Source organism: Gopherus flavomarginatus, chromosome 2, assembly GCF_025201925.1.
Source record: "Gopherus flavomarginatus isolate rGopFla2 chromosome 2, rGopFla2.mat.asm, whole genome shotgun sequence".
Taxonomy (NCBI): domain Eukaryota; kingdom Metazoa; phylum Chordata; order Testudines; family Testudinidae; genus Gopherus; species Gopherus flavomarginatus.
The window spans coordinates 278,142,412-278,166,635 of record NC_066618.1 but is presented as its reverse complement, the minus strand read 5'-3'; the positions used below and the strand labels follow the sequence as shown (position 1 = coordinate 278,166,635).

Sequence of the window (24,224 nt, the reverse complement as noted above, 5' to 3'; positions counted from 1 at the left end):
ACGTTTGCAGGAGAAACTTCTGCACCCCAAGCACACAAATACAGCTCAAGGGATTTTAAAAGCGAGGCTCTGCTTTCCAAACCGCTGTACATGAAGAGGAAATCAGGTGGTGACAACATATGTGTATTGCATTTTTCTGCAAATGTTTGCAATTAGGCTAATTGAATTCAACTCAGTTGAACTGGTTCTAGACCCAACTTAGTCTGAATGGGCAGTTCTTCCTCCCTCCCCCCCCCCCGGACCTCCCTTCCTCCTCCCTGTCCCCATCCTCCGCCCTATTAAAACAACCTCCAAGTCTCACTTGTTAGAAGACCCCATAACGTGGAGGAGGCAGCAAAGCAACAGCAGGAAAGAAAAAAGTCAAGACGTCTGGAAAATATTACCCGCCCGCTGCTGCGCCTCACTGACCCAGGCGCTGGAGCTGCGAGGCATCACCAAAGAGACTTTCTAATATTGATGCTGCCCATCTCGCAACTTTCAGAGCCTGCAACTTCTCCAGGCTCCTGGCGACTCGCGTTTCAAACAGGACCGTCCGCTCGAGCGCCAGAAACAAGCCTCACGTTTATTATTCCGAAGCGGTTTGTTTGTTTGTTTGTTTTAAGAGAGAAACTTTTGAGCTAGAAACTGAAGCAGAGAAAGGAAAAGGGGAGAGGGAAGGAAAACACGTGGGAGAGAAATGAGGGCGAGTGAATAATTTCCAATGATTATTTGTATTTCTCCTTGATGCTCAATCCTTGAGACGCGCGATTTGATCTATTACCTCAGTACTGGAAACTGTTCCGCGGGAGCTACAAAATACAAGACCACCCAGCAAGCCGAGGACCCTTTATGAGCAAAGGACAAACAAGGTACGTGATTTATATTTATTTCATCTAAAGAGGAACAAACCATTTTCAACTTCGAATTAATGTTGCAAAGACTGAGATAGAGTTATATGCGTCTGAATGGAATTTGGGACATATTTGCCTTCCCCCATGCACACTTATTCTGGCAATAAAGTGGAATGCAGAGTGCCTTGGTGCATTTTTTACACTTAACTTCTCGCCTAAAAAAAAACGCTTTCGAGCTTGTCGAGCTCACGCAATTTATCCGCGGGAAATGCGGGCCATGGTTAGAAAGTTCTTCTTTCACCTAAGCTGCAAAGGTGCGTTGGGACTGGAGCCTCCTCGACTCTCCACACGCACCATATCCAGCCTGCTGCTGGGTTTTTGGATTGCACACAGTGTAGTCATTTATACACTTGTGCAAACATGACCGTGATCCCCTCCCTCTCCGCTGTGCGTTCAGGGGATGGGGGACGTGACAGGAGCAGAGGCAGGGATGGGGCTGCAGGAAGGCTGGGGGGAGGAGAGGGTTGTCCTATAGCCCCACCTCAGAGAGCGCAAACGCGATCAAGATGTCTCGCTGAAATACAAAGTGGGGAGAGAGATCCGGGGAGAGGGGGAACCTACCACTACCAGAAAAACTTTTTAGCACCTCCCCTAAGGCGTCCGGTTGCTGCATAGGCTGAGGAGGGGAGTGTAACTTGGAGCAGCCCTGCTGGGCTCCGATGCAAACGGTCACAACTCCTACTAACTACGCCAGTGTGAATGGATTAGTGCGTCTGTGTGGTTGGGGGGAGATACGTGGCATGGCAGCCAGCGAGCTAGGCACGTGTTGTAAGAGCACATCGGGGGACAGGCTGATTGATTGGCAAGCGGGCTTCCGAGCCCCACCATTGGAGCGACACCCCTTCGTTGTGCCCCCACCCCCAAGAGGACCCCCCCCCCACACACACACACACACAAAGCGTTCCGCAGAGCAGGAGGGCGGATCTGGCCCAAGCAGCCGAGTGGGGGGCGGGGGGCGGGCGGTGGGTGCTGAGCGGAAGGGTGTCGGGGAGAGACCCCAGTGTCAGGTTACGCGGGGTCCAGCTGTCACGGTGCTGCGGGAGCGCGTCCCACTGCCAGCAATGGCTCAGCGCCCGCGGGAGGCGTGTCTCTCCGGCGCAGGAGCTGCGGAGGCACCCCAGCCTGGGGTACGTACCTGTGCACGGAGCACAGGCGGCAGGGGAGGGAGAACCGCGGCGGCGGCGGCGGCGGCGGCTGCTGCTGCACGGGGTCAAGAAACGCCTGAGCCGAGCGAGAGCCGGCTCCGCTCCAGGGCTGTGCCTGCTGCTCCAGCCAGCCGCTGCCAAGCCAGTACCGCCGGGAGGACATTTACAAGCTGCAACCCACGTGGCAGAGCGGGGAATACCTTTGAGGTCACTGCATTAGGGGCCGCCCCCTGTGATGTAAGAGAGCGCCTCTCCCTGATTGGCTAATGCCTGCGGGAAGGGGGTTCCCCGGGAAGTGGCGGTCTGAGCCTAGTTCGCCTTGGCTCTCTTGTTTGCCGGAGGAGAGGCGTTGGGAGACTTTAGCACGTGTCGCTTTAGGAAGTGAGGGTGCTCTCTGACCAAGAGCCCTTAGAGCATTGTGCAACGAGGACCCAGCTTCGCTTGCTTAAAGGGTTTGCTGCTTGGGGGAGACCAGCCCAGGAACCAGATTGTGATCTCTCTTTTCCCGATTAGCCTCTATCGCCTTCAACGGAGCTACTGCATATTTGCCCAGTGCAAGAGAGATCACAATCTGCCCCATGGATTCCAACAACAGCACACTTCAGAACCACGCAGACAACAGAAAGCAACATGCTGATGTGGCTGTCATTATGGATTAATGTTCCTACATCTCTCCTGACATGAAAGTGTTATGCTAATTTTATTTTGAATTTAATTTCATGTATTATGCAGACACTCCATCTAAAATAGCAGAGAACCGAGTTCCAAATTTCAGTTCTTCCACTGATGAGATAGAAGAGGTCAAAAGTTTCCTTATCACACATTGGTAGAAGCCATACAAACTCTTAATGTTTGCTTACTTTAAAATATTCATACATACACCTCTACCTGGATATAACTGTCCTTGGGAGCCAAAAAATCTTACCGTGTTATAGGAGAAACTGCGTTATATTGAACTTGCTTTGATCCACTGAAGTGCGCAGCCTGGCCCCCCTGGAGCACTGCTTTACCGCGTTATATCCGAATTCGTGTTACATCAGGTCACATTATATCGAGGTAGAGGTGTATCAGAGTTTTTAAAATGAAAACAAACGTTTTCATTAGTACACATTGAGGCACACAGCACGAGTGCCTCAGTATTTGTTCCAGGGAAACAGGTACATTATTGCAATTGTGTGTGACTGCACACACATACGTGCATGAGTAATCTCATTAGAACATGAGAACGGCCATACTGGGTCAGACCAAAGGTCCATCAAGCCCAATATCCTGTCCCCTGACAGTGGCCTATGGCAGGTGCCCCAAAGGAAATGAACGGAACAGGTTATCATCATGTGATCCATGCCCTGTCACCCAATCCCAGCTTCTGGCAAACAGAGGCTAGGGACACCATTTCTTTACATTGAATGGGACTTCTCATGCAACTCAACAGGCATAAGAGTTTGCAGGATCCAGTTCTTAGTCTTTTGGGGCTTTGGACACTTTAAAATGACCATATTAATATTAAATTGTTAGTTTCAAGCTAGCATCTCTCCTTCAAACACTATATATTAATGTACTGTAATATTAAAGAGTCATGGGTAAAAGCGTAGGCACAATGAAGTCAATTGGTCATTGACTTCTGTGGAGCCAGGATTTCATGCCAAGCTTGTAAATCTTCTTACACACATGCCCATATATCATGGGCCAAATTCTCTGCTAGTGCACAAGGACACAGCACCACTGACTTCAATGGAATTTCACACACTAGCAGAGAATTTGGCCATACATATTTATGGCATTGGAGCAAACAAATTATTTTGTCTCCTCCTCTAGATTTATATACACAGGGCCAAATGATTCCTGTATTGAAGGTGATGGGATGACTCACGTAAGTCAGTCCAACAGGATATGGCCTATGATCTATGAATGAGCAGTAAATAAATTACAAGATCATTAAGAGATAAACACCAATCAAAATTATTTAAGGTGGATAACATACATTACTACTATGTAAGTAGTTCACGGGTTCTCAAACTTCATTGCACTGCAACCCCTTAAATGATCCCGGAAGGGCAGACTGAAGCCTGAACCCACCCAAGTCCCACTTCCTTGGAGGGCAGGGGGAGGAAGGGCAAAGCCTGAGCCACACCTTGAAAGCATCCAAGCCAAAGCCCAAGGGCTTCAGCCCCAGGCAGGGAGCCTGTAACCTGAGCCCCTTGAAGCCCTCGGTCACCCTGGGCAGTGGGGCTCAAGCAGACAGTCTAAAGCCAGCCCTGGTGACCCCATTAAAATTGGGTCCCACCCACTTTAGGGTCCCAGCCCGCAGTTTGAGATCCACTAAAATGTTTAATTCCAAATACTTACCTAAACTGCATGACAGGTAAACTGGAAATGATTGATGAAACAGAATTTTTTGTACAAGCATGGCTTTCCTTTGCATAACTCTATGAGTTTGCCACCATTGTTTACATCAGGGACAAAACTAACAAACAATAGAGAATACTTTTGGAGGAGTAGTGAGTAGAAAGAGAAGATCCTTGGTCCGGTATTCAAAAGCTTCTAAAGGCAGGCACAGTTTGTTGTTATTAATTCTGATATGCTATTCTGTTCTCTCACCTAAAACCAGGCTTAACTTTAGTCTTATGTGAACCCTTTCAAGAAGATAAATGGTATGTAAAATCTGAAAGTGACAAATAACTCTAAACAACAGATATGGCAACTCTGTTAATGTAAAAATGTGCAGATATAACATAACTTTTGTTTCCCTTCTGTAAACTGGAAGAGGGAATGTGGACAGTTATTTTATGCTTATAACTCATATTTTATGGAATAATTTGTACTTCAAAGTTGAAATATTTATTTTGCTGCCAAAATACATCTAAATTTCTTTAAGTTGGATGCCAATTCATAATAATCAGATAACATTTGCACTATATGTGTATATGTAGACGTTTGTGTATATATACATTACAGCATATATTAATCTGTGTATATATTTTCTTATGCACACCCACATACACGCTGGCCAGACCTAGTTGTTTTACTGAAGCCAAAACCAGCTAGTCACATGGGTAAGGAAATCAAGCTTTGGCTTATAAAGGGCTAACTAAATTCTTCCCTTGGCTGTATGCATACAACTCTCGCTGACATCAGTGGGAGATCTGTTTATATACTGATATGTGTGTGAGACATTTTATATTGGACTTGATCCCAAAACCTTTAGTGATCATATCTCATTGATATCAACAGGAATATTAGCCTGAGTGAGGACTGTAGGACAGGGCTGCCCAGAGGATTCAAGGGGCCTGGGGTCTTCGGCAGCGGGGGGTCCTTCTGCTCTGGGTCTTCGGGGCCCTTCGGCAGCGGTCCCGGAGTGAGTGAAGGACCCCGGCCACTGAAGACCCGGAACGGACCTCGCCGCTGAAGACCCGGAGTGGAAGTAGCTCCGGGTCTTTGGCAGCGAGTCTTTCACTTGCTCCATGTTTGGCAGCACTGAAGGACCTGCCGTGAAAATCCCACCGAAAACTGCAGCAAATTGCCCCACTTGCCCCTCCCGTGGCCCTGCTGTAGGGCTTGATAATCATCTGAATAATTACATTCAAACCAGTTGAATTACTCATGTGGGTAAGCTGAGCAAGGTTTGGACTGATATATGGTGGGGGCGGGGGGGGGGAGAGAGAGAGAGACAGAGAGAGATATTAAATTACAAAACTGGTGGATAATTAAAGACACTCGAAGGGATACAAATCAGATCCTTAGCTCTTATATAGAACTATTCATCAGTAGATCTCAAAACACTTTTATGCTTTACTCAATATCATCCTTCTTGTACACATGGGAAATTGTGTGGTTAATTATTCAGTAGAATATAGTTATAAAGGTTAAAAAGTATCATACAAGTTGGATACATTTTTACTAGGGCAAAACTGGAAATGACTCTGCTTTATAAAAAGAGTTTAATTTTAAGCTATGTCCCTAGATCAGGGCCATTTTGTATTACAGAGGTTTAACTATTTCAGTGGTGTTCATCAGAAAAAGCAATGGAATATTATAGCCCGAAGTATTTGAAATCTTATTTGATGTTCAGATCCACATTTTGACCGAACTTTAAATTCCAAAGCATCTGAACTCTCTCTCGCATGAGTATTCTGCTCAAAACCCAATTACAACCATTCCTAAATAGTATCATTATCATACTGTAACGTTAATCCTCCTTTTTTAAAGTTTATCCCAGAAAATTTGAAACGGATAAGAAGTGATTAAAAAAACAAACCAACATAACCCCCATGTAGTTTCCTTTGTATTTGTGACTTTACATCTCACCCTTCTTGTTTTCAATCTTTCTGGGGAAAAAGTGGCTCAGGGTTTCCTCTGAAAAGCTGTGTGCGCATTGCACATTAGGGACCTCGTCTTAAACAGCTGATGTAGTGAGCTACATCCCATGTGTTGCAAACAAGTCTGACTTTAATTTGACCCCTGTTAGTCACCAGTTCCAAATCCCATATTAGCAGATGGAGAGGACCACCTAAAGGCTTTCACTACTTGAGAAATCAGCTACATAAATGTGTAAGGGGTCTATGGTAGTGAATGCTGAAGTGTTCCTATACCAATATATGATATTTTTGTGATATTTTGTTCCCCAATTCTGTTTATTATTCTCTCTATCTATTTATTAGGTTGAACTCTCATTTCTAGGGCCCTACCAAATTTTTGGCCATGAAAAACACATCACAGACTATGAAATCTGGTTTCCTCCTGTGAAATCTGATCTTTTGTGTGTTTTTTACCCCATACTATACAGATTTCAAAGAGGAGACCAGCGTTTCTCAAATCGAGGGGCCTGACCCAAAAGGGAGTTGCAGGGAAGGGAGGTGTCACAAAGTTATTTGTGGGGGGGGGGGTGTCACAGTATTGCCAACTTTACTTCTGCACTTCCTTCAGAACTGGGCAGCTGGAGAGCGACAGCTGTTGGCCAGGCATCCAGCTCTAAAGGCAGCACCCTGCCAGCAGCACTGCAAAAGTAAGAGTGGCAATACCATACCATGTCATCCTTACTTCTGCGCTGCTACCTTCAGAACTGGGTGGATGGATAGTGACAGCTCCTGACTGAGGGCCTAAGTCTGCAGGCAGCAGAACAGAAGTAAGGGTGGCAATACCATACCAGGCCATCCTTACTTCTGCGCTGCTGCTGCTGGTGGCACTGCCTTCAGAGCTGGGCTCCTGGCCAGCAGCTACTGCTCTCTATCTGCCGAGCTATGAAGGCAATGCCCTGGTAGTGCAGAAGTAAGGGTAGCAGTATCACAACCATCCCTACAATAACCTTTCAACCCAAACATATAGTCAGGACCCCTAAAATTACAACACCATGAAATTTCAGATTTAAATAGCTGAAATCATGAAATTTATGATTTCTAAAATCTTATGACTGTGAAATTGACCAAATGGACCCAGAATGTGGTAGGGCCCTACTCATTTCTGGCCTTTTCATTTTTCAAATGCACTGATCATGTGCAGCTCCTATTGGTCTCTGAGAGGAATATCCCTTCACGTCTATGGAAAGTGGTTTACACTCTCAGGGCCACACTGTTCCAGCCTCACTCAAGAGGAACATTATCTTATGCCACAACTAGTCCCATCAATTTCAATGGGATAACTTGGTGAGTAAGGCCCTGAGTCAGGAAAGTATCCCTAGCCAAGAAAGCACTTTAAGCAAATGCCTAACTCTCATTGAGAGTTAAGTGTTTTCCTGGATATGAGTGAACTTAAACACATATTGAAGTGTTTTCCTGATTCAGAACCTAATGTACTATACGACATGAGTATAGATGGCACAACATGGGCCTTACTTATAAATTAAGATGCCACAGCTCCATTTTCTATAGTCGTTCAAACATTCTTATCCAGAAGCTTTTATGAAAAGCCCCATAGAATTTCAGGTTTCAATTAACACTGCCAGGTAAGGCTAGTGTAGAGTAAGATCTATTTAATCTCAGCAGTGGTGAGAAATGCTACTTTTCATGCACTTACACCATCATGCTAATGTAAACAGACATTGTGCTGGATATTTGCAGTGTTGTTGTAGCTGTTTTGGGCCCAGGATATTAGAGTGACAAGGTGGGGGAGGAGGTAATATTTTGTATTGGACCAACTTCATTTGGTGAGTGAGGCCCACTATCCGCTACATGGAGCTCTTCCTCGGGTCTGGGAAAGGAACTCAGAGTCACAGCTAAATACAAGCCCACCTGCTCCTTAGGCTTCAGAGCCCCAGCCCCAAGTCTAAGCTACAACTTCAAAGAGCTGCCTACAGCCCTATTTTTAGGGCGTTAGCACAAACCCTGCTAGCCCAAGTTTGTTGAGCCAGGCTGGAAGGCTTGCCTCTCTGCAGGCTGTGTAGACGTACCCATTTATTTTAATGGTGCATGATTAGGCACTTGGGCCCAGTTCCTCAAATATGTTTAGGCTCCTTCCTTCCCTTGCCTATATATCTGGAGGATCTGGACCATGGTCCCATTACATGGGCAACAAGATTTCACTCTGAGTCTGATCCAAACTTCACTAAAGTCAAAGAGTCTCTCTGACTTCATCAGGCTCTGGATGAAGCCCTTAATGATCTTAGTAATTTATACATGTATTTATAGATCTGATCTTGTTCTCTTTGAAGTCAATGGCAAAGCCCAAAGTGACTTCAACAGGAGCTGGATCAGGGCTGGAATTTCTGTTTTATTCATTCAAAACAAAGGGCCAAATTTGGACACTTTTGAACAGTCTTATTTGGGCAGAACACCCTTTGAAGTTAATGGTGGTCTGGAGGATTTAGGTCTAAGGGCATAATTTAGAAAGGAGTATTAAAGAAGTCACTGAAAAAAAACTGATCTGAAAAGTTAATAATAATTGGAGATATGCCTATCTCCTAGAACTGGAAGGGACCTTGAAAGGTCATCAAGTCCAGCCCCTTGCCTTCATTAGCAGGACAAGTACTGATTTTTGGCCCCACATTCCTAAGTGGCCCCCCTCAAGGATTGAACTCACAAGCCTGGGTTTAGCAGGCTAATGCTTAAACCACTGAGCCATCCCTCCCCCCTAAACTAGGCCCTTAGTTTTCACTATATTCTTGCCACCTCGGGCCTGATTCAACAATGGAGTTACATCAGTGTAAAATTGGTATAACACATTCCCGACGTAGGCTTTTGGTTTCTCTGATAGTTATTGAAGTTATGCTCAAATGTAAATTCAGTAAAATCATGTTCAAAGTGTGATTAAGGATGTGGCTAAGAGTTACGCAGGAGGCCAGACTATGTTCATAATAGTTCCTGTTGGCCTTAAAAGTCTCTGATATAGCAATCGCCTACTCAGCACTCCTTTTTGGCCCCAGACATGTAAAACTGTGAATTTCCTGTAAGATCCTTGGCAAAATGTTTAAAGCAGGGTGGAGGTTTTTTGGCTCCTCTCTCTTTGTGTATATTCAAACCGATAAAGATCAGGTCTACTGGGCAAAACATCAACAGTCCACATGCTAAAGCTTGAGAACGTTCCTTGAACAGCTTTTTCCAGACTCTCCCAGACAGTCAGTCAGTTAAAAGTCTAATTGTCAAACCCTAGTTTATATGTATAAAAGGGGAAATAAAGTTCACTAAAGCCACAAATTTAGGTCAAAGTATGCATTAGTTTTGTAGCCAGGGATTATATTTATCTATTAATATATATACTATATATTATATTTAGTTTAGATTGTTTTTGATGAAAAAAATAAAATAAAATTGCTGTTTTATCAGGTCCAGAAACCCATTTCTTGATCTCGTGAAAATATTTTGAGGGAAAGTTATGCTAGAAACATAACCACACAGAACTCAACATTTTTGTGCAGATATATTTCATAGGAAGAGAGATTTAATATGGTAACATGACCGGTACTGTAGCAGGTTAGTTATGTATAACTGCTTCAGTTTTATTGTAATGTAAGCACAGTCTTAAGTTTTATTTTAAGTAAGCCCCGGCTCCCATCCTTTCATGTATTTATACCTGCTTCTGTATTTTCCACTCAATGCATCTGGTGAAGTGGGTTCTAGCCCACAAAAGCTTATGCCCAAATAAATTTGTTAGTCTCTTAAGGTGCCACAAGGACTCCTCGTTGTTCATGCTATAAAAGAGTCGTTACTGAGACAAATTCAGCCCAGATGTAAGATGGCATAATACCTTTTGAATTCAGCTGACAGGGAGCTTGTTTATATGAAAGATGAATAAACACATGGACTACATATTCTGATCTTTAGGATCATCTAATCTAGAGATCAATTATTTTATTTATTTATTTCTAATGCACCTATCATTTGGCATTCATGGTCATGTTCTGTAACGCTTCTCTAAGACTCCTGTCATGGAAAGCTTTTTGAGTGTGATCTTCTCTGCAACATTTCAGACAGGTCAGAAGAGGACTGTTGATTTACAGTCAATAGACTTACTGCTGGCCATAAATTTGCTGATGTGTACCTATGGCACCTGACAGAATTTGGCTTTAGGTATTCAAGCAAGTTTTAGTTATAGAGTCCAGGTTATGCTACTTACTTAACTATTGGCTCCAAATGGAAATTTCAGAGCCTTTCTCCCATATTGAAATACATCACTTTAAAATAGAAAAAAGGAAGAAGTGCATTTTCTCAGCCTAAAATTCTGTGGTTTATTTTTCCCCCATGGCTGTAACTTTGCAGACTGAAATGTAAACAGCTGAGAACAGCTGCATTGCTACAGTTTAGTAGCGATTTCCCCATGTATTTCAAGGGATAGTCTGCAGGCATTTCTGAAGTAAAAGAGTGATGTTCCAAATCCAGCTGTGGCCAACAGACGGTGTGATGAATATTATCAACATACCCACTGGCTGATAACAGTAGGGAAAATGTGAATAATGGAAAAGGAAAGAGAGCAAAATGCAAAGAGAGGTCCTGATTCAGCAAAGCACTCAAGCATGTCTTTAAACCCCTTGAAATTCAAAGCATGCAGTTAAAGTTCAGAATGTGAATCAGGACTTTGAAGACATCATGTTACACATTTTATGTTGGTTTTAAGAAATCTGTTGCATAAAATGGTTGATTTGACTGTGATTGAAGAAATCCAGGAATATACCATACCGCTAATCTGCCTGCCTGCCTGCATATCTTTCTACATACCGTTTATCACCATTTTAGCACCTTACATACTTGTTAGATCTTGCATAAGCTGGAGTTCAATAAAAGGGATACCAGGGACAGCTAAGCTGAGGATGTAGGAAGTTGTCAGAATCAACTGAAGTTTTGCAGAATTGCAAAGACTGGGTGAAATCCCAGCTATATTGCAGTCGATGGGTATTTTGTGTATTACAGTCAATGGGTATTTTGCCATTGACTTCAATGGGTAAAATCTTGACCCCATTGAAATTGATGGCAAAAATTCCCAGGACTTCAGTAGAGCTGGGATTTCACCCATATATATATATAATTAGCCAGACATCTATTTTTTAAAAGTGTCTTCAATACTATTATACTTAAGGTCTCATCCAGAAAGCCCAGGTTTCTAGGATCAGACTCTTATGTAGATAGCACCTTTTGTCTGAGGATCTTAGAGGACCTTACACATGTTCACAAATTTTTAACACTCCAATGAGATAAGGAAGTACTGGCATTCCGTTTTGCAAGTGGGGATTAGTGCAACACAGAGATGATGCAACTTGACCAAGATGATGCAGAAACAGATCCTATATCTCCTGATTCTCTATCTTGTGTTTTATCCATGAGATCACTCAGATTACATTCTGTAGCAGGAAACAGCAATCACATTAATTATTATTCTGGTTTTGTTGCAGATGCATTGTGAGAGATTTATATGTATCCTGAGAATACTTGGAACCACACTCTTTGGGGTCTCCCTCCTGCTCGGAATCACAGCTGCTTACATTGTTGGCTACCAGTTTATCCAAACAGACAATTACTATTTCTCTTTTGGACTCTATGGTGCTATTTTGGCATCACATCTCATCATCCAAAGCCTATTTGCCTTTTTAGAACACAGGAAAATGAAAAGATCACTTGAGACTCCAATAAAATTGAACAAAACAGTTGCCCTTTGTATTGCTGCCTATCAAGAGGATCCTGACTACTTAAGAAAATGTTTACTTTCAGTGAAAAGATTGACCTACCCTGGAATTAAAGTTATCATGGTCATTGATGGGAACTCAGAAGATGACATTTACATGATGGACATTTTTAGTGAAATCATGGGCAGGGACAAATCTGTCACCTATATTTGGAGGAATAACTTTCACGAGAAGGGTCCAGGTGAGACAGAGGAGTCACATAAAGAGAGTATGCAACACGTAACTCAACTAGTCCTATCCAACAAAAGTATTTGCATCATGCAGAAATGGGGTGGAAAAAGAGAAGTAATGTACACAGCATTCAAAGCGCTGGGGAGAAGTGTGGATTATGTACAGGTAGGTATTAAAGCACTAGGCCAATGCCAATTCAAACATACCTTGACATAAAGCAACTTTTGTATATTTTATGCAGCATGCTTTAGCCCATCCTAGTCCACTATGAACACAGTGCTCCTTTCAGTCTATTTGAAAACAGCATGACCGTTGAAAGCATTTTTTGTAACCTTTTAAAATGGTTAGACTTTCTGTGAGTATGCTAAATCTGTGCACTGTTATTTGAGATGTCTGAGACATTTCCTGGTACTGAGCAGTACTACTCCCTTATCAGAATGGTTACATTTTAAAAAAAATGATTTACTTTGGAAGATCCCTGCTTTGCCAATGTAAATTGAGATCAGAGGTAATTTTTGATTCTGGAAGAAGCTGAGATGGATGCCCTGTATACAAACATGCAATAACCGATTAGGGCAGGGGTCGGCAACCCTCGACATGTGGCCCATCAGAGTAATCCTCTCTGATGGGCCACAAGACATTTTGTTTACATTGACTGTCTGCAGGCATGGCCTCCCACAGCTCCCAGTGGCTGCGGTTCGCCATTCCCAGCCAATGGAAACTGCAGGAAGCGGCGGCCAGCATGTCCCTGCGGCCCACGCCATTTCCCTTAGCTCCCATTGGCCAGGAACTATGAACAACGGCCACAGGGAGCTGTGGGGGGGGCCGTGCCTGCGGACTGGCAATGTAAACAAAATATCTCATGCCCACCAGCGGATTACCCTGATGGGCCATATGCCAAAGGTTGGCAACCCCTGTATTAGGGAATATCTTCAGGAATATCTCAAAGCATTAGCAGAATGTGTAAAAAGGAGACATCTTTAAGCCTTCAGAGGTAGCCAGGACTATTCAATAAAAGGGGAGAGAGAGGGAAATGGAGAAAATACAGATGAGAAATTCTTCAGCAAAGGCCAGGAGTAGCATTTGCTTCATCTCTTACAGCTGCATTACCTCACCACAATTTGGCCTTTAAAGACTTAATGAAACTGTTCACTTAAAAATGAATTAGGCAGAGTCCTACCCCATTTCTAAAGCTACAAAGACAGATTGCTCTCAAGCTGTCCTGGAGTCTGTACAAGATTTCCTGTATTTTGTGCCTGATTCTGTGATCAAGATGCACAGAAGTACTCCCCACTCCTGGAAATGGTCCTATTGCCTTAAATGAATTAAAACTACTCTGGTGAATAAGGTTTGCACGATCAGGCCACTGTTTGTCACTGACTACCACTAGCAATGGATAAACCTTGCAAGGTTCAGGGTTTGGTTTTGACTAAGCCCTGGGAAGTTGTGATGATTGTCCAAGCAATTCAGGCTTTTTAGAGGCTCTCCCCTTCCTCCCTGTGGACCTCAAAGTCAGTTCCCCTGAGCTTCCCCTTTAAAAATACTCTTTTGATGGTCAACCAATTATGGAGCCTCTCTGCTGGGCTCCAGAAGGGTCAGTGTTCTAGTTGCTCACACTCTGGGATGACTCCAGAATGCATTGCATGATGAAGTGTGCAAGATTTGAACATCATGTCATCTGGGCCCTTGCAAAGGAGCTACACCTCCACCCCAATATAATGTGACTCCATATAACATGAATTCGGATATAACGCAGTAAAGCAGCGCTCCGGGGGGGGCGGGACTGCGCACTTCGGTGGATCAAAGCAAGTTCGATATAACACAGTTTCACCTATAATACAGTAAGATTTTTGGCTCCCAAGGACTGCATTATATTGGGGTAGAGGTGTACCAGAGTAGCTGGATCAACACCATGGGGGCTTCAAAGGCCAGGGAAGGTGGGTATGCTCCTGGAGGACTACACGAAGGAGTTTCTTAGCAGGATTTTATAGGTACATGAACAGTTCATGGAGAGGGCAGATAATAAATAAATAAATAAATCACCACCTTTCACCAACCCACCTCAGAAAAATCAAACTAGTTTGTTCCCTAAAAGTGATGGGCCTGATCCTCCCTGGTCTCATACCTTGTGTAGTGCAATCAGGGTGCAAAGTGCTATTCTAATATGAAAGCATTTTGCATGGATGTAAATAGATGCACAAGGAGCACAGTGAAGAATCAGGCCATCGTATCTCCTATTTTGCTGGTCCAGGATCTTTCATATCTGTCCAGGAAAACTGTAGTGAAGTGTTTTTGCTAAAGAAACTGGCCAAAAGTATTAATAGCTATAAGTATCTACATGGGAAACAAATATTTAATAATGGGCTCTTCAGTCTAGCAGACAAAGGTCTAACATGATCCAATGGCTGGAAGTTGAAGTTAGACAAATTCAGACTGGAAATAAGGTGTACATTTTTAACAGTGGGCGTAATTAACTACTGGAACAATTTCCCAAGGGTTGAAATAGTCTTCATCACTGACCATTTTAAAATCAAGATGGATGTTTTACTAGAAGATCTGCTTTAGGAATTCTTTTGGGGAAGTTTTATGGCCTGTGTTATACAGGCGATTGCATTAAATTAGCACAGTAGTTCCTTTTGGCCTTGGAATCTATGAATCTATGAAAAATGGGAAAAAGGAAGTGCCTCCCCACAGAGATGCTGCCAGCACTTGCTAAGTTTATTTAGCACCTGTCCACTGGGGCTCTGACTGACTCATGGCATTGACTCAAAAAGCCTGATGAGTGTCTTAGGCTATGTCGACACTTCCACAGTAAGTCGACCTATGCTACGCAATTCCAGCTACGTGAATAACGTAGCTGGAGTCGACGTACCTTAGGTCGATACCACAGAGTCTACACCACGGGGGGGTCAGCAGGAGAAACCTTACCTTACTTTTCTTGTCGGGGGTAGAGTTCAGGGGTTGACTGGAGAGCGATTTGGTGGGTCTTCACTAGACCGGCTAAATAAACTGCCAATGGGTTGATCTCATTTTTAGGGTGACCAACTTAAGACACTTTAAACAGGTCTGATTTTCAGACAGCACTGAGCATCCACCCTCTGAAAGTTAGACCCCCTTTTAGGTGTCTTTTAGTTGGGTGCCAAAAAAATGAGCCATCCTGAGTGTCATCCATTTCTGTACCAATATCTTTGTGTATTGGTGACCTCTGCTTTTAGCCTTTCCTTTTTTTTACTACTGGAGAAAATACCAAATAGTTTCCATATCAAATGTCAAATCTCTATTATTTATAAAGTAACATGCAACTAAACCGAAAAGTGAATTTGCCCTGAAATCCACAATACATACTTTCACATGAATTGCTGAACGCTTCTATTGGGGTCCTTCCCAGACTCCTAGCTAATTTATAGAAGTATCTGTGGGTCAACTTTTCATTGATCCCCCTTATGAGAATAGGACACATTTGAACGGGGTGCACCAAACACATCCAGTTTCCCTATGCCAAAGCTCAGCAAAGAAACTGCAGACCACTCATAAAAGTTTTGTTTCGATTCATATGGTTCTTAGTGCCCTCTCTCAAGTAATATCTCTCTCGTTCATATTAGCTGATCCAATGTGCCAATGAACAAATACAGATAATATGGAAAATAGAAGATTCTTTGTGTCTATACCACAGACAAATGCGCTGTTTCATTCAATGATAAGTCTAGTTGTCTGATATTAAATGCCCTTAACAGAAGTAACAATACAAATTCCAAACAGATTTTATTATATTTCATATAATATGTAAACTGAGTCACTATATTTAGTCTTAATTTTCTTCTCTAGTATATTCCCTAACTAATTCCATTTTTTTCTTTTTTTTCTTTGTGTTACTTATAGGTTTGTGATTCAGATACAATGCTTGATCCAGCCTCATCGGTGGAGATGGTAAAGGTTTTAGAGGAAGATCCAATGGTTGGCGGAGTTGGGGGTGATGTGCAGGTGGATATGGTGAACTTCAGATTAACTGAACAGTATTAGCAGCAAATTATCCCCAGACTTGAATTAACACAAGGAATTCGGAATTTTGTAGTAAAATTCCCCTCTACCCTGATATAACGTGACCCGATATAACACGAATTCAGATAAAACGCGGTAAGCAGTGCTTCGGGGGGGAGGGGGCTGCACACTCCAGCCAATCAAAGCAAGTTCAGTATAATGAGGTTTCACCTGTAACACGGTAAGATTTTTTGGCTCCCGAGGACAGCGTTATATCAGGGTAGAGGTGTATTTTAGAGTCCTGTTTATGTTAAGAGATTTTCTATCTCTGGTGGTACTCATCACTACCATAGTATCTAAGGACCTTGTAATCTTTATAATATATTTAGCCTCACTACATCCCTGTGAGGATCTGGGCCTAAGTAATTTGCCCAAAGTTACACTGGAAGTCTGTGGTAAAATAGGGAACTGAACCAGGCTTTCCTGACTGTTACATTAGCACCCTAGCCAACAGGCCATCCTTCCTCTCCATTAATTATTTTACAATTTCCAGCTTCGATTATTAAAGTATTTTTGAAATCCCATAAGGTATTCACTCTGTATGCTGTTTTACTTTTTTATTTCTCTGAACTAGGACAATGAAAATCACTGAAGTCAGTTCCACTTTTGTTTCTAGTCACATTCTCTGACATTATCATAAGAATATAAGAATAGTCATACTGGCTCAGACAAATGGTCCAGCTAGCCCAGTAGCTTGTCTTCAGTAGTGGCCAGTGCCAGATGCTACAGAAGGAATGAACAGAACAGGGTAATATATCAAGTGATCCATCTCCTGTCATCCAGTCCCAGCTTCTGGCAGTCAGAAGTTTAGGGACACTCCAGAGCGGAAGGACCTCCCCGCTGTGGATCTTCGGGGCACTTCGGCGGCAGGTGCCAGAGCGGAAGGACCTCCCACCGCCAAATTGCCACTGAAGTCCCAGAGCAGAAGAAGCTCTGGGGCCTGGGCCCCGCGAGAGTTTTCCGGAGTTCCCAGAGTGAGTGAAGGACCCCGCTCCAGGGACCCCGAAAAACTCTCATGGAGGCCCCTGTGGGGCCCGGGGCCTGGGACAAATTGCCCCACTTGACCCCCCCTCTGGGTGGCCCTGGAACACCCAGAGCATGGAGTTGCTTCTCTGACCATGTTGACTATAGCCATTGATAGAACTATCCTCAAGGAACTTATTTATTTCTTTTTTGAACCCTGTTATACTTTTTGACCTTCACAACATCCCCTGGCAATGAGTTCCACCAAGTGACTGTGTTGTGTGAAGAAGTACTTCCTCATGTTTATTTTAACCCTGCTGCCTATTAATTTCATTGGGTGACCCATAGTTCTTGTGTTATGAGAAGGAGTAAATAACACTTCCCTTTTCACTTTCTCCACACCAGTCATGATTTTATCATCCTCTATCATATCCCCTCTTAGCCATCTCTTTTCTAAACTGAACAGTCCCAAGCTTTCTAATCTCACTCACGTGGAAGCTGTTCCATACCCCAATCATTTTTGTTGCCCTTCTCTGTACTTTTTCCAATTCTAATTTATCTTTTTTGATATGAGGTGACCAGAACTGCACACAGTATTCAAGGTGTGGAAGTATAATGGATTTATATAGTGGCACTTTGGTATTTTCTATGCTAATTTAGACCCCATCATTTTGTATGTATAGTTGGGATTATGTTTTCCAATGTGCATTACTTTACATACATCAACATTGAATTTCATCTGCCATTTTGTTGCCCAGGCACCCAGTTTTGTGACATCCCTTTCTAATTCCTCACTTAGCTTTGGACTTAACTATCTTGAATAATTTTATATTGTCTGCAAACTTTGCAACCTCACTTTTTACCTCTGTTTTCAGATCATTTATGAATATGTTGAACAGCAGCAGCCCCAATACAGCTCCTTGGGGGACCCCACTATTTACCTCTCTCTACTGTGAAGACTGACCATTTATTTCTGCCCTTTGTTTCTTATCCTTTAACCAGTTACTGATCCATGAGAGGACCTTCCCTCTTATCCCATAATGCCTACTTTACTTAAGAGCCTTTTATGAGGGACCTTATCAAACACTTTCTGAAAGATCAAGTACACTATATCCATTGGATCAACTTTATCCACATGTTTGTTGACTCCTCAGAGAATTCAAATAGATGGGTGAGGCATGATTTCCCTTAACAAAAACCATGTTGACTCTTCCCCAACATATCATAATTCTGTTATTTTCTATAGTTTCAACCAATTTGCCTTGCACTGAAGTTAGGCTTAGTGGCCTGTAATTGTCAGCATTCCCTCTGGAGCCTGTTTTAAAAAATGATGTTACATTAGCTATCCTCCATTAGCTATCCTCCAGGCATCTGAAACAGGTTGTTTTAAGCAATATGTTACATCCCACAATTAGTAGTTTCATATTTCAGTTCCTTCAAAACTCTTAGGTGATTACTCTCTGGTCCTGGTGACATTTTAATTTATCAATTTGTTCCAAAACCTCCTCTATTGAAACCTCAATCTGGGGCAGTTCCTCAGATCACTCACCCAAAAAGAATGGCTCAGGTGTGGCAATCTCCCTCACATCCTCTGCATTGAAGACCAATGCAAAGAATTCATTTAGCTTCTCTGCAACAGTCTTGTCTTCTTTGCGTGCTCCTTTAGCACTTCAGTGGTCCCACTAATGGTTTGGCAGACTTCCTGCCTCTAATGTACTTAAAAAAAAATTGATGTTACTTTTTGTGTCTTCTACTAGTTGCTCTTCACATTCTTTTTTGGACAACCTAATTATACTTTTACACTTGATTTACCAGAGTTTTCATTTCTTTCAATTTTCTTCAACAGGATTTGACTTCTAATTTCTAAAGCATACCTCTATCTGCCACCTTTACACTGTTGTTTAGCCATTGTGACATTTTTTGGTTCTTTTACTGTATTTTTTTCTTTGGTATATACATACATGAGTGTCTTTTATGATCTTTTTAAATAGTTTCCATGCAGCTTGCAGGCATTTCACTCTTGTGACTGTTCCTTTTAATTTTCATGTACTAGCCTCCTTATTTTTGTGTAATGCACTTTTTGAAGTTAAATACTATTATGATGGGTTTCTTTGGTATTTTCCTCCCTACAAGAATATTAAATTTAATTATGTTATGATCACCATTACCAAGCAGTTCAGCTATATTCATCTCTTGGACTAGATCCTGTGTGTCATTCAGGAGTAAATCAAGAACTGCCTCTCACTTTGTGTGTTCCTGGACTAGCTTCTCCAAGAAGCAGTCATTAATGGTATCTAGAAATTTTATCTTTGCATCTCATCCTGAGATGCCATGTTCCCAGTCAATATGGAGATAGTTTAAATCTCTCATTAGTATCAAGTTTTCTGTTTTTGTAGCATCTCTAATCTCTGTGAGCATTTTCTAATCAGGGAAGGATAGCTCAGTGATTTAAGCATTAACCTACTAAACCCAGGATTGTGAGCTCAATCCTTGAGGGGGCCATTTAGGGAGCTGCGGTAAAAATCTGTCTGACTAGATGACCTCCTGAGATCCCTTTCAACCCTAATATTCTATGAAATTACCCTTCTTAGTCAGTAGTATAAATTGCTATATTCTTATTATTCAAGCATGGAATTCCTATGCATAGAGACTATGGTACTGTTTGATTCATTTAAGATTGTTACTGTTTGATTATGCTTTAACAAATAGTGCCACTCCCTGACCAGCACAACCTACTCTGTCATTCCTATACATTTTGCACCCCGGTATTATCATGTCCCCTTCATTATCATCATTTTGTGATACCTGTTCTATCAATATCAATTTAATACCAGACACTCAGGTTCACCCATCTTAGTGCATTTTCAGTGCTGCAATGTTTGGGTTGCAAATGCAGCAGAGGGATGTTTATTTCTTTCAAAATAATTGCTTCTGGTGGGATTTATGAAAAAAAATTCACAACAACAGTTCCACTGGTCTTAGGTTTTGTAAAAATTTGTTGTTTCCCTTTCCACCCAGTAGACTTTTAACATGGGATGAAGGAGAAACATCTTTACTCTTGCAGCCAGCTAACAGCTGAGGCACAGGGCCTGGGAGTTAGGCACCTAAATACCTTTGAGGGTCTGGGCCTGAGTCCCTGTCTGAGCTTGCTTCCCACCTTCCCTACTGTTGCACGCTGCTCAGAACAAATCAGGCATCACACTTACCCTGAGCGTGAGAGTCAAGGAGGTGGGAGACAGTGTGAGCTCATAGAGGGAAGTGAATAGTTACTAAGCAGCATTTCTGCTCTGTTACACACAGCAGAAACTGAGTACAACAGCGAGTGTGTCCCCAGGAGTCTTTCTGGGTCTGCTAAGTGGGAATGGGCAGATTGGCACAGAGGAAGAGTCAGTACATGGGGCTGGGAAGGAAGATCTATGAGTCGGGAGGGTGATTCTTTGTGGGAGTGAGGGGAAGGTTCATGTTGTTTTTGGATAGAAGGGAGAGAAGTTTTGGTGGACCAGGGACTCTGAACAGTCACTGTAAATGAGGAAGCATGGCTTCTGGAAGAGACAATTCAGCTTGGTAGGAATTGATAGTCTAACCCTTGGTTAAAAGTGCTGGCGATTTAATGGGAACTCTTGATGTTTCTCCTGAATTGTCAGGGTGGACAGCTCTTCCCACAAGTCATTATCCCATATTTTGGTTAGTGCCATTCACTTCATGAGTGTTAATTTTCAGACCCAGAAATATTTCTGTTTCTTTAGAGCTAATTTTTGAAATTTCCTTTTACTTGCAGATTTTGAACAAGTACGATTCCTGGATCTCCTTTCTCAGCAGCGTGAGATACTGGATGGCATTTAACATAGAACGAGCCTGTCAGTCCTATTTTGGCTGTGTACAGTGCATCAGCGGACCCTTGGGAATGTACCGGAACTCCTTACTGCATGAATTTGTGGAAGATTGGTACAATCAAGAATTTATGGGCTCCCAGTGTAGTTTTGGAGATGACAGACATCTAACGAACCGAGTGCTGAGTCTGGGTTATGCCACAAAGTACACAGCTAGATCAAAGTGCCTTACTGAAACACCTATAGAATATCTAAGGTGGTTGAACCAGCAGACTCGTTGGAGTAAATCATACTTTAGAGAGTGGCTATATAATGCAATGTGGTTCCACAAGCATCATTTGTGGATGACTTACGAAGCTGTAATCACTGGATTCTTTCCTTTCTTCCTTATTGCCACAGTCATTCAGCTTTTCTACCGGGGGAAAATCTGGAACATCCTCCTTTTCTTGTTGACAGTTCAGTTAGTGGGCCTTGTAAAGTCTTCCTTTGCCAGCTGCCTTAGGGGGAACATTGTCATGGTGTTCATGTCACTCTACTCAGTGTTGTACATGTCAAGTTTACTTCCAGCGAAGATGTTCGCAATAGCCACAATAAACAAAGCAGGGTGGGGCACATCAGGAAGAAAAACCATTGTCGTCAATTTCATAGGACTTATTCCAGTGTCTGTTTGGTTTACAATCCTTCTAGGCGGTGTGATTTTCACTATATGCAAGGAATCAAAAAAGTCATTTTCCGATTCAGAACAGACAGTTCTCATCATTGGTACAGTACTCTATGCATGCTACTGGGTTATGCTTTTGACTTTGTATTTGGTTCTTATCACCAAATGTGGCAGGCGGAAGAAAGGGCAACAGTACGATATGGTGCTTGATGTATGATATTTCTGCAGAACGTTACACGGAAAATTTTAAAGCAACCCAACAACTTGATAGTATTTGTGGCATCGAATTAATGTCACCACGAGAAATGAATCACTGCTGCTGGGACTCAAACATTCATGTTTCTATGGGTTCACTTTCATCCTGCCAAAGTAAAAACACACCATTGTTTTTTTCTGAAGGGGGAAAAAAAACCACACAGATTCCACCTGTTCACAGGAAAATGGGAGGACTTCTTTGTTTATGCACTTTTTTTTATTGTGCATATGCCTGACAGTGTTACGTTCTATATACCTCACTAGTCATGCTTATGTGGGTGGACAGGAAAGAAATGAGTTTGGTGAATCAAGCAAAGGATCTTGCAACCTAATTTATGAACTTTTTAGAATATTTTTGTTTTATAGGAAGGGTCTTTTTGTGTTAGGCTGACAAATGTAATGCCAAAGGTAAATTTTAAGAGGACATTGGCTGAGCTGTATTTTTATATTATTGTCTTATTTGTGTGTGTGTGTATTTTTACACCAACTTTTTTTAAAAATTGTATATTTTATATTTTACTTATCTGCCAAAAGAACACCTCCCCAACATTTTGCTCTCTATCTATCCTTCTAAATACGTTTTGAAAGAATTAACACTTCTTCTCCCCGCAAAAAGCTTCCCACAATGTGAAAACGTGTTGATTTTGATATTGTTCACAACAAAAATAATAAAATGTCTCTACATTTTTTAAATTGCTGAATGGTTATTTCTGTGAAAAGTATTTAAATGTTCTCTTGAACTTTTGACTTAATTGTATTGGAAAAGGCCAACATTGTTGTCAGTTTTTGAATAGAAACATATTTGTATGCACAAAAAGGCCAAAGGGGTACATACGTGCAATTTTATTGGAGGACATTGTAAGAGGGAACCCTGATTCTCTAAAGAGAACACGACAGTCTCAGCATATGGCCATGGGTATAAAATGGCCTGTTCTTGATACCATTGAAGTTAATTGCAAAACTCCCATTGGTTTTGAAAGAAGAAGGATTTGGGCCTACAGGTTCTGATCTTAGGACGTGCTGAGCACTCACAACTCTTTGACTTCCATGAATGTTGCAGATGCTCACTACTTCTCAGGATCAGGCAGAGAGTGCACATTTTCTTAGGATAAAAATTAAATGCTCTGAAGACAAAAAATGGCCAAAAATTTCAAAACCCGGGTGTCTAAATAAGCCTTCTAAACTGACATCCATAAATCTTTTTTAAAGGCCAGAAGAAACCATCAGATCATCTAGTTTGACCTCCTGTATGACACAATCCATACAATTTCACTCAGTTACCCCTGTAGAGAGCCCAATAACTTGTGTCTGACGAAAACATATCTTCCAGAAAGACATCCGGTCTTCATTTCAAGAGCTAGAAAGTATAATTAAGGCACTGGGTTTGAAAGCTTTGGAAAAATAACTTTTAGGACTATATTCTAACCAGGACGTTAAGCAAAGGAATGCAGCATTGAGCCTTAATATACTATATAATGATAGAACATTGGCTGCATACAAATATAGGCCCTTTTGGATTCTGGCTTAAAAAGGACTGTGGCAAAGCAGAAACCAGCATATATTTTTAACGATCTAGAAGTATGTTCACCTTCCTTTATATGCAGACGTGAATAGTTTCTGCTGTAGAATGAATGGGCCACACACTACCTTATTTGTCTGATTATGTTAAGGTACATACATGGTTGCTTGAATGTCATACTAATATGTTCATGATTGAAGAGTTGATCTTTGTTGGTTACAAAATAGAACAAGCAGTATTAAAAACAAGCAAAAGAAACATTTAAAAAAAAACTTGAGTTTGCCTTTTAACTATTTATGTTGTAAGTTAAAGCTTGAGTAACATTCAAATGTCAAATAAATCCTCTCATTCTATAAGATATTGAATTAATTGCCTGTATTTATTCTAGCAATTATTCAACATACTTCCAGTATAGGTGGTATAGTATAATTGTTACTTTCATAAATAAAATATTTTTGATAAGATCATGACTAATTCATGTTGTTTTTCTATCGTGCTTTTGCAGGTATTTCCTATTACGGTTCACTTTAATGGTAGCAAATTTACAGCCACATGCCTGATTTCCAGGTTGAAATTTGATATGTTGATGAACAGTTCATTTCAATTTGGCAATTTTCAGACCTAGAAGAGCACAAGGATGGCCTTGT

General features: G+C 41.9%; 1 protein-coding gene across 1 annotated transcript; it reads left to right on the top strand.

Annotated features, from left to right (window-relative positions):
• Positions 1–391: 391 nt before the first annotated feature.
• On the top strand, positions 392–23,947 carry HAS2 (hyaluronan synthase 2). The gene is made up of 4 exons (XM_050940967.1): positions 392–848; positions 11,850–12,476; positions 16,191–16,292; positions 21,091–23,947. The coding sequence occupies exons 2-4, from the start codon at positions 11,850–11,852 to the stop codon at positions 22,018–22,020; spliced, it is 1,659 nt and encodes a 552-aa protein (XP_050796924.1). The 5' UTR covers positions 392–848; the 3' UTR covers positions 22,021–23,947.
• The last annotated feature ends 277 nt before the right edge of the window (positions 23,948–24,224 follow it).